This window comes from Triticum aestivum, chromosome 2A, assembly GCF_018294505.1.
Source record: "Triticum aestivum cultivar Chinese Spring chromosome 2A, IWGSC CS RefSeq v2.1, whole genome shotgun sequence".
Taxonomy (NCBI): Eukaryota; Viridiplantae; Streptophyta; class Magnoliopsida; order Poales; family Poaceae; genus Triticum; species Triticum aestivum.
Window position 1 is genome coordinate 262,366,016 of NC_057797.1, and position 13,908 is coordinate 262,379,923.

Genomic DNA, 13,908 nt, shown 5'->3' on the forward strand with positions numbered 1-13,908 from the left:
ATGGCCGCCGGTGCTGCATCGCAGCTTTCGCTGTCGTCACGCGTTGTCTTGGAGTTTCCGCCATGGACGATGTGTTGCGTCGCAGCGCCCATCGCTGCCAACGTTGCACCGCAGCATCCGCCATGGCCGGCGCTGCATATTAGATTCTCAACTTTCACCGTCTTCACCATGCGCTGCGTCGCAGCACCCGTCGCTGCCAATGGAGCTTCACCGGTCGGTCGTCGGTGTTGCAATGAAGCTCCATCGAGGCCGCCGAGTGCTTCAATGGAGCTTCGCCGGTGGCGGTGCTGCAGGAGGAGGCACCGAGGGTGTTACAAGGGGCCGGCTCTCCGGCCGCCCGCAGCGGTGGTTCTGGTGCCGGCGGTAGCGGCGTTGCTACAAGGCTGAACATGGCACTGCGAGCCTGGTTGGTATGTCTTGCCGGGAGCTCGCCGCCGTAGCCAGGGCTCCCGTGTGCGTGGAAGAGGATTGAGAGCGTGGGGAATTTTCACCACAGGAGGAGGACGAAGCTGCGGCATGCGTTGCATAAGAAAGACCAATCCAACGGCTGTGGGGGCCTGAATCGAACGGCTGACGAGCTGACTGATTTTCTCCTGAAATCAGTCGGCTTACGCCTAGCAGCGCCCCTCGCGTAAAGAAACGTCCACGGCGATCGATCTTCTTCTTCTCCGCGGCTCCTCCATGGAGCGCCTGCTTGGGCTGCTCAAGGTGAAGGTGGTCAGCGGGGTGAACCTGGCCATCTGCGACCCCCTCGCCCACAGCAGCGACCCCTACGTCGCCATCCGCCTCGGGCAGCAGGTACTTTCCTGTCCGATCATCACTGGGCCTGGGCCTGGGCCGATCGAGTGCTAAATCTAAAACCGAGATGTAATCATGTGCAGAAAGTGAAGTCCGGTATCAAATATAAATCCACCAAGCCGGAATGGAACGAGGAGCTCACCCTGTCCATCACTAACTGGACGCTCCCCGTTAAGATTGTAAGTTCGATCAACATCTCCATCCCAATACACTCTACTCTGATGAACATCTCCAGTCGATCTCCTGTTCCTGAAACCAACCTTTGGGGTTTTACTTTCATTATTACTTTTACAGGAAGTCTTTGACCATGATACTTTCACCAAGGATGACAGCATGGGCGATGCAGAGTTCAGCATCCTCAACTTTGTCGAGATCGCCAAGAAGGACCTCAGCCACGTCCCTGACGACACCGTGATGAAGACGATCCACCCTGACAAGGGCAACTGCTTCTCCACCGAGAGCCACATCACATGGAAAGACGGCAAGGTCTCTCAGAACATTGTCCTCAAGCTGGGGAACACCGACACCAGCGAGATCATCCTGCACCTGGAGTGGGTTAACATCCCAGGCACGGTGCAGTGATCCTCAGTGGCCAACCATGGTGGTCAGGCAGTTCTACTGGCTGCTTTCTGTGACTGGAATGTTGCTTCCTCTGAGCTATGAAAATAGGCAACGTCCTGGTGAGATCTACAGATCATTACAGTGGGTGTTATGTAAGGCATGCAATAGACTTATGCTACTGGGGGGTCATGTCTGTTTATAGTTTTGGTTCTGCATATACGTAATCTCAACTAGAAATAGGATGATCTGGATTATTTCCCAGTTGACAATACTCCCTGACTGAACACTTGGAGGAAAAAAGGGAGTATATACACCATCCTGACCTAGTATGTACAGTTGTTTTACAACTCAAGCTGACAGCAGCATTAACTGAGCATACCGGAGAGGACGCACAACCGAAATAGCATTACCAATCGCGGCAAGTAACTAGGCAAGCAAATGTGGCGAGCTTTCATTGTTGCCACCCCGTGGGCTCGTCTCATGCGGGCGGTGGTGCTTGCCCATCTGCACATCCCGTGTAAACTGGGTCCTTGATTTAGCATACGGAGCTTCCCTTGCTGCAAAACGGGAGGAAAAAAAACTTAGTCCATTATATCAAACAAATTTGTATACTCTGCATTCAGATTTAAATGGTTTACTACAGCTTCTTACCTGCAGCTAATTTCTGACCACGGATAACGTTTTGCCTCCTTTTCCACCAGCATGCCGCAAATACAACTAGAAACAGAAAAGCTACAAGTACCCCGAAAGCCATGCCGATCTTTGCAGCGACTGATAAATGAGGGCCACACTCATGTAAACCAGGAATTCCACACAGCCCAGCATTGTCCGTAAAGCTGTCATTTCAACAGTTTGTAAGCCTCCCAAACATTCAAGTAATATTAAGACAAACAGGAACTCTAATGCACATCTAGATTGGGGTTTATGCTCCTATATATGTGGAGAAAGGAGTAACTGGAATGCAAACTATCTGTAGTAATAAATGCTGTGGGTTCTTACTTGAATCTAACTCTGTGTAGAGGTCTTCCTCCCAGGCTGGCTGGAACTCTTCCTGAAAGATCATTGCCATTTAGGTTCCTGCATTAAGAGAAAGTATCTCTAGTTAAGGGGGAAGAAGCACAAAGTAAGTCCCAAACAGAAGAAAAAAAATGTGCAATTGATGTCCTCACAGTGTCTGTAAAGACGTCAGTTGGCCAAGGCTCTCCGGAATAGAACCATTGAGTTCATTGAATGACAGATCTCTACAAATATGATTACGTAATAAGGATTAAATGAAAAACTGGGACTTCACAATACTGGTGTTGCAGAGACTTACAGTACTCGTAGCCCTGGGATGGTACCCAAAGACAATGGAATATTGCCCTTTATACTATTACCGCTGAAGTTTCTGTTTGATCAAACGAAAGTTTATCTTTGTCAGGCCAAAATCATAGTGTCAGTACTTTCTTAAGACAGTAAGAAAGGCAGGTAGTTTCATTTAGACTTCGTTAAGTGATATCCTCAAATTTAGGATCATTGACAATATTGATTTGGTCCTGATTACATAATCGCGTCCATAGTCCATTTAATTCTGCCAATGGAAATTGGCCTGTTTGCAGCATTGGGAATTTTGAGTATGAATCCCGCATGATTCATGTAATGCAAAGCTTGAACAGACTTTGACTTTCAGCATATGTCACTCGAGAATTGTCCCAAAGATTCATTTTATAGTTAAATTTTGCTATGAGCAGTAGTTACATTTTTTTGTGCAAAATTCAAACACATCTATGAAGTAATTAGGAATTAACTAGTCGCCAACAGCTCAAAAATAGCAACATATATTTCAGAAGACTATACTTTTTGTTTGCCGGCAACAAGGGCTTGTATTACTCAAATAAAATGGTTGCAATTGTTCCAGCATAGCTGATTTCTGTTGATCAGGCATGGAACCCAGGCAATCAGATCTTTGAACAGCCCTTCTGTATCTGACTGAACAACTACAAAGTTGTTTCTAGGAGGCTGTTTGGATTGCAGCCTACAACAGCCCAACCAAAAAATTGGTAGTTGACCCGGCGTGGGCGAATGTTTGGATCAGGGCCAATAATTTGGCTCGCGTTGCCCAAAGTAGCACCGGTAGTTTAGTTTCACGCCAACTTTTTGGCGAGTCAGGGGCGGCAGAATTCTGCGCCAATATTTTGGCAGCCCACGGATTGGCAGGGCCAGCAGGGGCACCATCCAAACACACCCTAGATACTTAAGTCCATTTCCAGTGATCCTTCATGTTGCACACAAGGTTTTTGAGTCGCGGACTAATCACCGATTAGATGCCGACTAATCACCGAGAAGGTGCAGGATAGCAACTTGGGCAATTAGTGGCGACTAATCACCGACTAGGTCCGGCTAATCGCTGAACCGGAGGCATGGTGACTTGACTTGACTCGGCGACTCAAAAACCTTGGTTGCACGGGTTTATGAAAATGCATCCATCAACAGTAAATGTAGCTAATGGTGTTACAGGTTTTCAGTACTACAAGATATAGCAAAGCATAACGGTAACCATGACATTTCAATTCATATTAAGAACTAAAATAATCATGCACCCATGCATTCATATTGGGGTTGTGAAACAAACTTACATGCTTTGCAGGTGTTGTAGCTTAGATACATCACTAGGTATAACTCCTCTCAAGCCTTGGTTGTCAAGACCTCTGCATGTTCAAGGAGTAGTTCAAATACTTGCAGTAACAATAACTTAACATTAATGGGCGATTAATGAAATTGTAATGAATATAAGAACGCAAAAGGTGCTGTTAAGGCCTAAAACAAGGTAACACAACAAATAATTGGAGGGGAAAATGCTCTCATAAAATTATTTTAAAGTTTAAATCCACTTCGCTCTCAGAGCACTCCTAAAATACCACCACATAATCACACTTATGCTCTATCTGCAGTCTTCTAAATCTCCTCTACCTCACTCTCTTTCCCCACTGCCCTTTGGGTCTGTGGGATGCACATCTAATGCTCTTCTTCAACCTTTAGTACCCCCAATTTAGAAAACTCCAACCTGTGAAGTGTGACGAAGCTCTGATCTGTAACGGTCATTGTATATTAACAACACACAAAAGGAGCTTATCCCTACCAAGCATGTAGCACATCTTGTATTGGTCGGCTGAAGCACATTACTGTGAGGTGTTATGTGTAGAGTAGTAGAGGACATGACCTCGGTGCTTTGTGAAATGTTGCCAGCGAGCTTAAAGCCATAGACTAGAGCGTATAGTCGGCGGTGTCTGGGTTACCAGGGCTCCTCCACTATGAGAATGATTTTCTTGCTGACGACATCCCTGCTGCTCCCAGAAGGGCTCATCTGAGGGTAAAGTGCACAGGAAAGACTAGTGTTGGTTTGTGGGGCTAGTCTAGATCCCGCCAGGCATAATGACCGGGAACCGGTGGCTATGGCCGCAGCGTTACACCCGCGCTCACCGGTGCATGTCATGGTTTGCCACCTCTGGCAATTCCGCTCACCAGCGCATGCACGGTTTGCCACCTCTAGCACAATATGCTCTACAGTATTTGCATAAATGATCCCAAGATATGTTAGAATAATTCGAGCCGCGCATCAATTCGTCGAGGACAAGCAATCACACAAGTAGGAGCACAACACCGAGATTTGTTAACGAGGTTTAGCAACATGGCTACATCCCCGGGGTATAACGAAAAAGGCTTTCGCCCCGCTATATTGATATAGCAACCGCCCGATACAACAAAGAGACCAATGCTGGGGCAAACAGCACAAGCATGCCCAAAAGAAACAAAAGAGAAAGAAGAGAGAAAATAATGTCCGCAGCGTCGGATCGACGAAAACGATGATAACCCAAAACCGTTGCGCCCACCGGAGATGTACCACCTCGCTCCAGGCACCTCGAACCTCCGCATACCAAGCAGCACCTTCAGGAAGGAACACGACGACGACGACGACGCTGCTGCCCGGACAGGTCCTAGGGTTTCCCCCGGTACGCGGAGAGGCGTGGGGAAGGGGAAGACCCGACGCCCTTCAGGAAGGAACGATGGCGCCCACGGGCGTCACCGCGTCGGGGCCGGCAAGCCGGCCCGGATTTCTCCCATCCGCCAAACACCCACAACCCCGAACGGTCCGACGCGCACCACCAGACAAGCCACCCACGAACGTGCGCCACCACAGACTTGCCATCATCACCGCCGCTTCACCGTGGTCATCGAAGCGAGACCGACAAGGACGAGAGGGAGCAGCCGGGAACGAGGAACGGCAACGAGAGCAGCCACGCCGGAGGACACAACCTCCACCGCCATCGGCGGTCACCGACCGGACGCGGCAAGGGGAGCATACCAGGCCCTCGAGGCCCGGCCAAGCCCAAAAGGGGCTCGTGAAGCACCCGTCGCCGAGCTGCAGTAGACGTGACGCCGTCTCCACCACCCCCTGCACGAGCCGCACCACCAGCGCCCCGGCCGGAGCCGCCGCAGGCGAGACCGAGTTAGGCCCGCCCAGACCCAGATGGGGCCCAAAAGGGCCCAGATCTGGGCCGGGCGGGCGCCGCCACCATCCACCACGCTAGTGCGCCGCCAAGGGGCTGCGCCGCCGCCTCTAGGCCACCCGGAGCTGCGCCGCCTGGAGCAGCCGCCGCTGCCGGAATCACCGTTGACCGAGGAGCACCGCCGCGGGACGCCACCACCCGAGCCGTGGCACCGCGCGCGGGGAAGGGACGGCCGCCGCCGCCGCCAACACCACGCGGGCAGGGCCCGGTGGCGCAGGCCGGCGGCGGCGGGAGGAGGGGAACGGGAGGGGGAGGCGCTGGAGGGCGGGGAGATGGGCCCCCGGTCGCCTCGCTCGGGGAGGCGACGCGGGGGGCGGGCCGGGAGGGGACGGGCTATCCGGTTGTGTTGCTTTTTTCAACTTGGACAGTTTTATCCCCGGGGTATGACTATGGGCGCTCCTTCCCATGTACGAAATCACATGATACAGTCCACGACAAGCCGGCCGAGGCCATCAGACAGGTCCCCGGCCACCCTTGTAATGGGCGCCAGACCGTCCCTCTCGTAATCTTTGTCTCACCTACCAGCTTATGTCTAGTCTATTTGGCTATCCCATGGTGCCTTTATATAATAGGCCCGGGTTACATGTGTTCGACTCAAATACCTAACCCTCCGCAAATTATAAGTCCAACTGTAGCACAACTCGTACACCTAATATTCGACACATATTTTCCACTATACCTTGGCGAATATGTCCCCGCCATCTTGAAGCCACCATGCGCGAACCTCCATGTACCTTGGATTTGAACCATTATTCATGAGCTCCGCCTTGGCCCATGTAGCATGTTGCTTATGTGTTGCACTGCCAGAACCGCTCAGGACTCCTGTTGCCGACAACGCTTGTCGACTCTAAGATCCTGATGACTCCCATTGTTGCACGTGACCCGACCTAATCACGTCGAGATTGATATAGAACACGCTGCCGCCATTGCACGTGCTTCTGCCCTTCCAATCTACTGTTTCAAATTGCTTCTTTTCTCGATGTAGTCCAGCGCAACCTGACGACTTCCATGGAAGAAATCCTCCAACCGACCAGTATCAGCTTCAATAACTGTTTCTTCCACACGCCGTCTTCGCACCAAACGCGATTCATACTCTAGATCAACTTGCGACCTTATCAAAACCTTGCTCTCGTACAACTTGTTAGAATAATCTGAGGTGCGCGTCAATTTGTCGGGGAAAAGCAATCACAAAAGCACGAGCACAACACCGAGATTTGTTAACGAGATTCACCAACATGGCTACATCTCTGGGGCATGACTATGGGTGCTCCTCTCCATGTACCAAATCACATGATACAGTCAACGACAAGCCCGTTGAGGCCATCAGATAGGTCTCCGACCACTTGTCATGGCCGGTCCGACCATCCCTACCACTTGTGCCGAACCGTCCCTCGTGTGATCTCTGTTAAACGTAGCATTGTACGTGACATAGGGATAGATAGAGATAGATGCTTAAGTGTTTCGGCTGGATAGATAGCTTATCTCCTGTAAACCGAACTCCTCTTATTCTCTCTTATCCCTTCTCCTCCAAGGATGTAATCTTAACAACTTGTATGCGATGTCCTCAGGGATGTGCGCGCCTGCCTATAAACATGCACGGCGCCCCCTCATACGAGGGTTAGACACTTTCCGCCTATCGCACATGGTATCAGAGCATCCCTCTTCCAATACATCTAGTTTTTCCAATCTCCATTAGTGCCTAGCATGTCTTCCTTCAGCTCCTCCCAGATCGGCCTCAACAACCAGGTCACGGAGAAGCTCACCCGTACGAACTACGTACTGTGGCGCGTCCAGATCATGCCGCAGCTAAGGGGAGCTGGCGTCTTCGGCTATGCTGACAGCAGCACGCCCGCTTCCTTCCTGGCAAGGACAAGGACGACAAGGACTCCACCGAGCCCAACCCTCTCCACCCAATCTGGGTCCGGGAGGATCAACAAGTGCTCGAGTACCTGCTCAATAATCTCTCCAAAGAGGTGTTGGTGCAGGTGACCGCGATCACCACGACGCATGCGCTTTGGACAACCCTGGTGTAAGTGCATTTAGTGCCCCTTAGTGATTTTGGTGTATTGAAGACTTATAGGTTAAGGGACTGATGCATTTGTGAGTGTACACAAGTCTATAAGTCTATGAGGAGTTTGATATTTACAGAGAAAGTCGGCCCCTAAAAATGAAGTTCTTCGACTGAAGACTTTGGATTTCTGAAGACTTTGAAAGTGAAGAAATTGGTGTGATCCTGAAGACTTGGTATTCATTCGAGGAACATGAAGCGTGAAGACTTTTGTTTTCGTAGTTTCATTTTCTCTTTCTTGAGTCATAGGAAACATCGTACTGTTAAAGGGGGTCGAGGAAATACTAAGGAAAAATTTCCAAGCGATGCTCAACTCAAAATCCTACACCTACCAATCCCTTCGAGTGAAGCCATTAGAAATCTCATACAGTTCAGTCAATTTCTTCAGTGAAAGAGATGAAGCTCTTCTGGTCTCTGAGGAATTTGTTCTGACTGAGGAGTTAGGAATTCGCCAGTGCGGATTGCCTACAAGTGAGGAACATGATAGCCCTGAGGAATTTGTTAGTCAAATTTCCGACTGTTGCTATGCTACGCGCCAACTGTCCCAAAATACCCTTCCACCTAACAGTCATATCATTGAAGGGCATTTATGTCTTATCATGTCGGGCTGTTCCCTAGGCTATAAATAGCCGCCCCCTACAACCACTAGCTGGTTGGCTGCTCCAAGAGAAATTGACACTTGTCATTTGAGAGCATCCCATCCTCCGAGGACTTTGAGCGAAAATCATCAGGTGAGGAAAACCCAAACCCAAACACCTACAAACCGAAAGTGATTGAGCATCACTGAAGAGATAGATCCTGCGTGGATCCGACGCTTGGTACCTTTGAAGACTGTGCATCTTCCAGATGGTTAGGCGTCATGGTCTAGAGCATCCAAGAGGAAATTGTGGATAGCCGAGTGACCGAGTCTGTGAAGGTTTGGAAATCACCTGAAGACTTACCACGAGTGATTGGACGAGGTATGTGTGACCTTAGCTCAAGGGGAATACGGTGAGGACTGAGTGTTCTGGACTGCGTGTTCAGGACTGGATGTTCGGGATTGTGTGTCCTCAGGTTTAAATACCTAGCAGCCCTAACCAGACGTACAACTGTCACAACAGTTGGAACTGGTCTACCAAATCATTGTCTTCACCGAGCTAACTGGTTCCATTTCCTCAACCCTTCCATTTCCTCATTTCTGTGTTGTGTGCTTGTTCATATCTGTTCGAAGACTTTGACTGAAGACTTTCTCAATTTCCTCAGTTTAATTTCTTCAGTCTGTTTGTCTTCATCCTGTTTTATCCTGAACTTACGCTTTCTATACTTCGCACTTGTTTTCCTTTCATCATGAAGACCATGCTCATGTTCTGTTTTGTTTACTTCTGAGTACTTATTCCGCTGCAAGTAGTTCTTCGCTCAGGAATTTCCTCACCCAGAAATTCCTCAGTGAAGAATTCATAAAAATCGCCTATTCACCCCCCCCCCTCTAGTCGACTTAATGCACTTTCAATTGGTATCAGAGCAAAGTACTCCCTTGTTCTGTGTGATTTTAGTTTAACCGCCTGGAGTTTTAGTTATGTCGACCGCAGGTATGATCAAGGTTTCTACTGGGTATCCTACCTTTGATGGGACGGACTACCCCTACTGGAAGAATAAGATGCGCATGCATCTTGAGGCAATTGATAACGATCTCTGGTACGTTGTGGAGAATGATGTTCCCTCTGTCACTCCCACCATCAACGCTGCTGATGTGAAGAGATTCAAGCAACTCGACTCTCAAGCGAAGAACATCATATGTGGCTATCTGAGCAAAGAGCAGTATGGCAGAGTGAGTGCTTTGGAAACAGCAAAGCTTATCTGGGACAGGCTGTCCAAGGTCAATGAAGGCGTCTTAACACAGCGTGACTCTCGAGTTGACGTTCTTCACAATCTCTTCAACCGTTTCAAAAGACTCGACAATGAAAATGTTCAGCAAACCTCCGATCGCCTCACTGACATCTCAAATGAGTTTCAAGCACTTGGTGCCACTGACATCACCGACCATGAGGTGGTGAAGAAATTGCTGAGATCGCTTGATTCCTCATTTGATACTTTGGCATTGATGATACAAGAACATGAAGACTATAAGTCACTTGATCCCGCTGATATCCTCGAGAGGCTAAACACTCATGAGTTTCAGCTTGCTGAGAAGAGAGGTCTCTAAGGACCAAGCTATGGTAGATCACGACCTCTGAAGGCCAAGACAGTGTCTGAATTAGAAGATGAAGATTCTGGTAGCAGTCTTGGTGACCCTGAAAAACTGAGCCAAGAGCTAGCAATGCTCGTGAGGAAATTCCAGAAGTTCTCAAGACGTGGTCGTTTTGGAAAATCCTTAAGAAGTGGTGACTTAAGATCAGATTCCTCATCCCATGATTACAAGAAGAGACTCTGTCACAAATGCAAGAAACCCGGTCACTACATTCAAGATTGTCCTCGGTGAAAAAAGAAATCAAAGAAGAAGAAATACAAGGATTATAGTTCTGAGGATTCAAAGAAGAAGAAGAAATCTTCAAAGTTCTCTTCATCAAAACCTTCAAGGTCTTCATCTCACAAGAAGAGCAGCTCCAAGAAGGTTCGAGCATTCATTGGCAAGGAAATGGACTCTGAGGCTGAATCTGAGGAAAATGAGGAAGAGGAGGAATCTAAGGAGTCAGACTCTGGTGTGGCGAGCCTAGCCTTCGCTACCGCATTCGTCAGCAAGTCCATCTTCAACTCTGAGGAAAAGGACCTCTCCAACACCACTGACGACGGCGATGATGACTACGCTCCCACCTATTGCTTCATGGCAAAAGATGCAAAGGTACTTAAATATCCCTCCTCTGAATCAAGTGAGGATGAATCTGATGAAAACCTTAAACCCAACTATTCTAAACTTGCTAAGATTGCTGTAAAACTGCAAAAAGCTCTGGAAAGGGTTCAAAACATGCTAGATAAAAGCGATGATATGTTGAGCGAGGAAATGAATCGCACTAAAATTTTGACTGGAAATCTCCAGAGACTTCAGTCCAAGTTTGACAATCTTCAAGGTCATCATAACACTCTCCTATCTGATCATGAGAAGCTTTCTTATGAATTTTTTCAAAGAAAGTAAGATCTTGAGCAGTTAAGAGTGAGTAATGAAGATCTTCAGAAGGAGCATGATTCATTACTTGCTCAACAAATCAGCGCTACTCAAGAAGAATTTATTCCTTCATGTTTGAAGTGCATTGAACGTGAATCTGCTAATTCTCCATCTAAATGCTCAAATGCTTTCATTGCTGCAAATTCTTCAACTGTCTCTACTATCACTAATTCCTCATCTGAGGACATTGCTACTATCACTGATGATGCAGGGCTGAAGGAATTGTATATGACAGGCATGTACAAAAGCCTTTAAGGGCATCAGGCTCTTTGTGATGTGCTTAAAAAGCAGATCCTCAACAGGAACCCTAGAAAAGAGGGTATTGCCTTTGAGAGGAAACTTAATGCTAATGGGACCTATTGGAAACCTGAGCAGTATCCCAAAACCTCATGGGTTGCTGCAAAGGGACCTTCAGTGGATCCATCTACTTTATCTGGCTTTACATGTGAATCTTCATATTCTTCTGATGAGTCAATTGACAACTATAAACTGTTTAAAAATCAGAATGGTGAAGTATTTGCTAGATATGTTGGCACTAACTGCAGGAACGGTCCTTCTATGAAGAAAATCTGGGTTCTCAAAAGGTGTCTTGAAAATCTTCAGGTGGATGTTATCATGACACCACCTGTGAAGAATAGAAACCCAGATCAAATTCTTCATATGGACCAAATTCTTCATATGGATCTAAGTCCTCATACGGACCAAATTCCTCACATGGATCAAATTCCTCAAAAGGATCAAAGTCCTCATATGAGCATCATCGTGCTAACCCGTCTGTTTTGCAAGGAAGATCTAAGGATTATGGATATGTGCATTATTCTTCAAATCTTTATGTTCATAAATCCTCAAAGAATTTCTCTGCTTACTCTTATGCTTACCTTAATCCCTCTTATGTGAAACGAAGTGGATTGATATCTATGCCACCTTTCTCTTATGGAGCTCACAGAATGATGAACTCTTTGCCACCCCTTCAGATGTGGGTGGTGAAGAAAAAGAACTAATCTCTTATGCAAGGCCAGGTCTCCAAACAAACTTAATCGTCTGAAGAATTTGCTGGAGACCTGAATATGCTTGAAAGGACGCAAGCTAATCATGAAGAAATGAATTTTCATTTCTCACGTCCTCATACTGCTTTATCTGTTTTATTGCTTGATGAAATTGATATCATATTCTTCACTGATGAAGTATATGAGTTCGTAAGTTGCACTAATTCATCTGCAAGATGATCAACCCAAAGCCACTGAGTGGGTCCTCAATAGTGGATGTACAAATCACATGACTGGTAACAGAAGCTTATTAATGGACTCTGCTTTATCTCCATCACATCTGAAGCATATCACCTACGCTGACAAAGGCAAAAGCAAGGTATTGGGTCTAGGTAAGGTTGCAATCTCAAAGGATCGACACATGGACAAAGTCATGCTTGTTGAGTCCTTAGGGTTAACCTCATGTCTGTCTCAATGCTTTGTGACCTTGATAGATTGTTGTCTTTGGCAAGTATCATTGTCTTATGATCATGAAAGTTAACAATTCCAAAGTCTTCGAAGGCTTTAGAAGAGGAGATTTGTATATTGTTGATTTCTTTACAGGACCACAACCTGCTACATGTCTACTTGCAAAAGCTTCAGAAAGCTGGCTATGGCATCGACGACTTGGTCATGTTGGGATGAGGAACTTGAACACGCTCGCGAAGAACAAGCATGGCATCAGCATCGAGGGTGTCAAATTCCTCAAAGACCATTTGTGTGGAGCTTGTGAAGCGGAAAGATGACCAAGGCCAAGCATCCCTCAAAGACCATCATGACTACCACTCGTCCATTTGAATTGCTTCACGTGGATCTCTTTGGCCATACTCACTATGCCACATTTACTAATGCTGCATCTATATATGCCACATTTACTAATGCTGCATCATCACTTACAAAACTGAAGTGCAGGAAATCTTCAAACGATTTTCCGCAAGGGTTTCAACCAACTTTGGTGTGAAGATCAAGCACATCAGAAGTGACAATGAAACTGAGTTCAAGAACACTGGTCTTGATGACTACCTTGATAAATTTGGTATCACTCATGAGTTATCTGCTCCATATACTTCTCAGCAGAATGGCCTCATGGAGCGCAAGAACAGGACTCTTGTTCAGATGGCCCGCGCTATGCTTGATGAGTACAAGACGCCTACTCGCTTCTGGCCTGAGGCAATTGATACTGCGTGCCACATCATCAACAGGGTATATTTTCACGAATTCTTCAAGAAAACTGCATATGAACTTCTCACTGGCAAGAAACCCAATGTGAGTTATTTCAAAATCTTCGGTGCTAAATGCTGGATTAGAGATCCTCATCACAATTCTAAATTCGCACCGAAAGCATATGAAAGTTTTATGCTCGGTTATGGTAAGGACTCGCGCATCTACAGTCTTCAACACATATCACCACAAGGTTGTTGAAACTGTAGATGTGCGGTTCAATGAAACTAATGGCTCGCAAAGAGAGCACCTACCTCCTGTGACAGATGAAATACCTCCTGGGGAATCTATTAAGTTCAAAGCTACTGAGGATGTCATTCCTACCGAAGAATCTGCTGAAGAAGTCGTTCCAGAACATAAAGAACGTCATGCCGATGCACCTGAGGAAAATGGTGCTGATGAAAATGCTGATCAAATTCCTCAACGACAACTAGCTAATCCTCGCGTTGCAAATGAAGTGCAAATTGAGAAAATCATCAACAACATCAACATTCCAGGTCCTCTCACACGCTCAAGAGCTTCACATTTATCTAACTTTTGTGGGCACTT

General features: G+C 47.2%; 2 protein-coding genes across 2 annotated transcripts in view; one reads left to right on the forward strand and one right to left on the reverse strand.

Moving 5' to 3' along the window:
* Window positions 1-1,576, forward strand: LOC123188504 (GTPase activating protein 1). Its single transcript, XM_044600652.1, has 5 exons — window positions 1-213; window positions 294-410; window positions 619-798; window positions 882-977; window positions 1,093-1,576. Exons 1-5 carry the CDS (start codon window positions 1-3, stop codon window positions 1,378-1,380), a joined length of 894 nt encoding a protein of 297 aa, XP_044456587.1. The 3' UTR covers window positions 1,381-1,576.
* LOC123188502 (receptor-like protein 4) overlaps window positions 1,555-13,908 on the reverse strand; it is a 27,377-nt gene continuing 15,023 nt past the window's right edge. The window contains exons 4-9 of the mRNA XM_044600651.1: window positions 3,975-4,046; window positions 2,675-2,746; window positions 2,529-2,600; window positions 2,359-2,436; window positions 2,011-2,195; window positions 1,555-1,916 (exon numbers count right to left, since the gene is read on the reverse strand). Of these exons, the coding sequence (XP_044456586.1) occupies window positions 1,786-1,916; window positions 2,011-2,195; window positions 2,359-2,436; window positions 2,529-2,600; window positions 2,675-2,746; window positions 3,975-4,046 (610 nt within the window). The 3' untranslated portion in view covers window positions 1,555-1,785. The remainder of the gene's footprint in view (window positions 1,917-2,010; window positions 2,196-2,358; window positions 2,437-2,528; window positions 2,601-2,674; window positions 2,747-3,974; window positions 4,047-13,908) is intronic.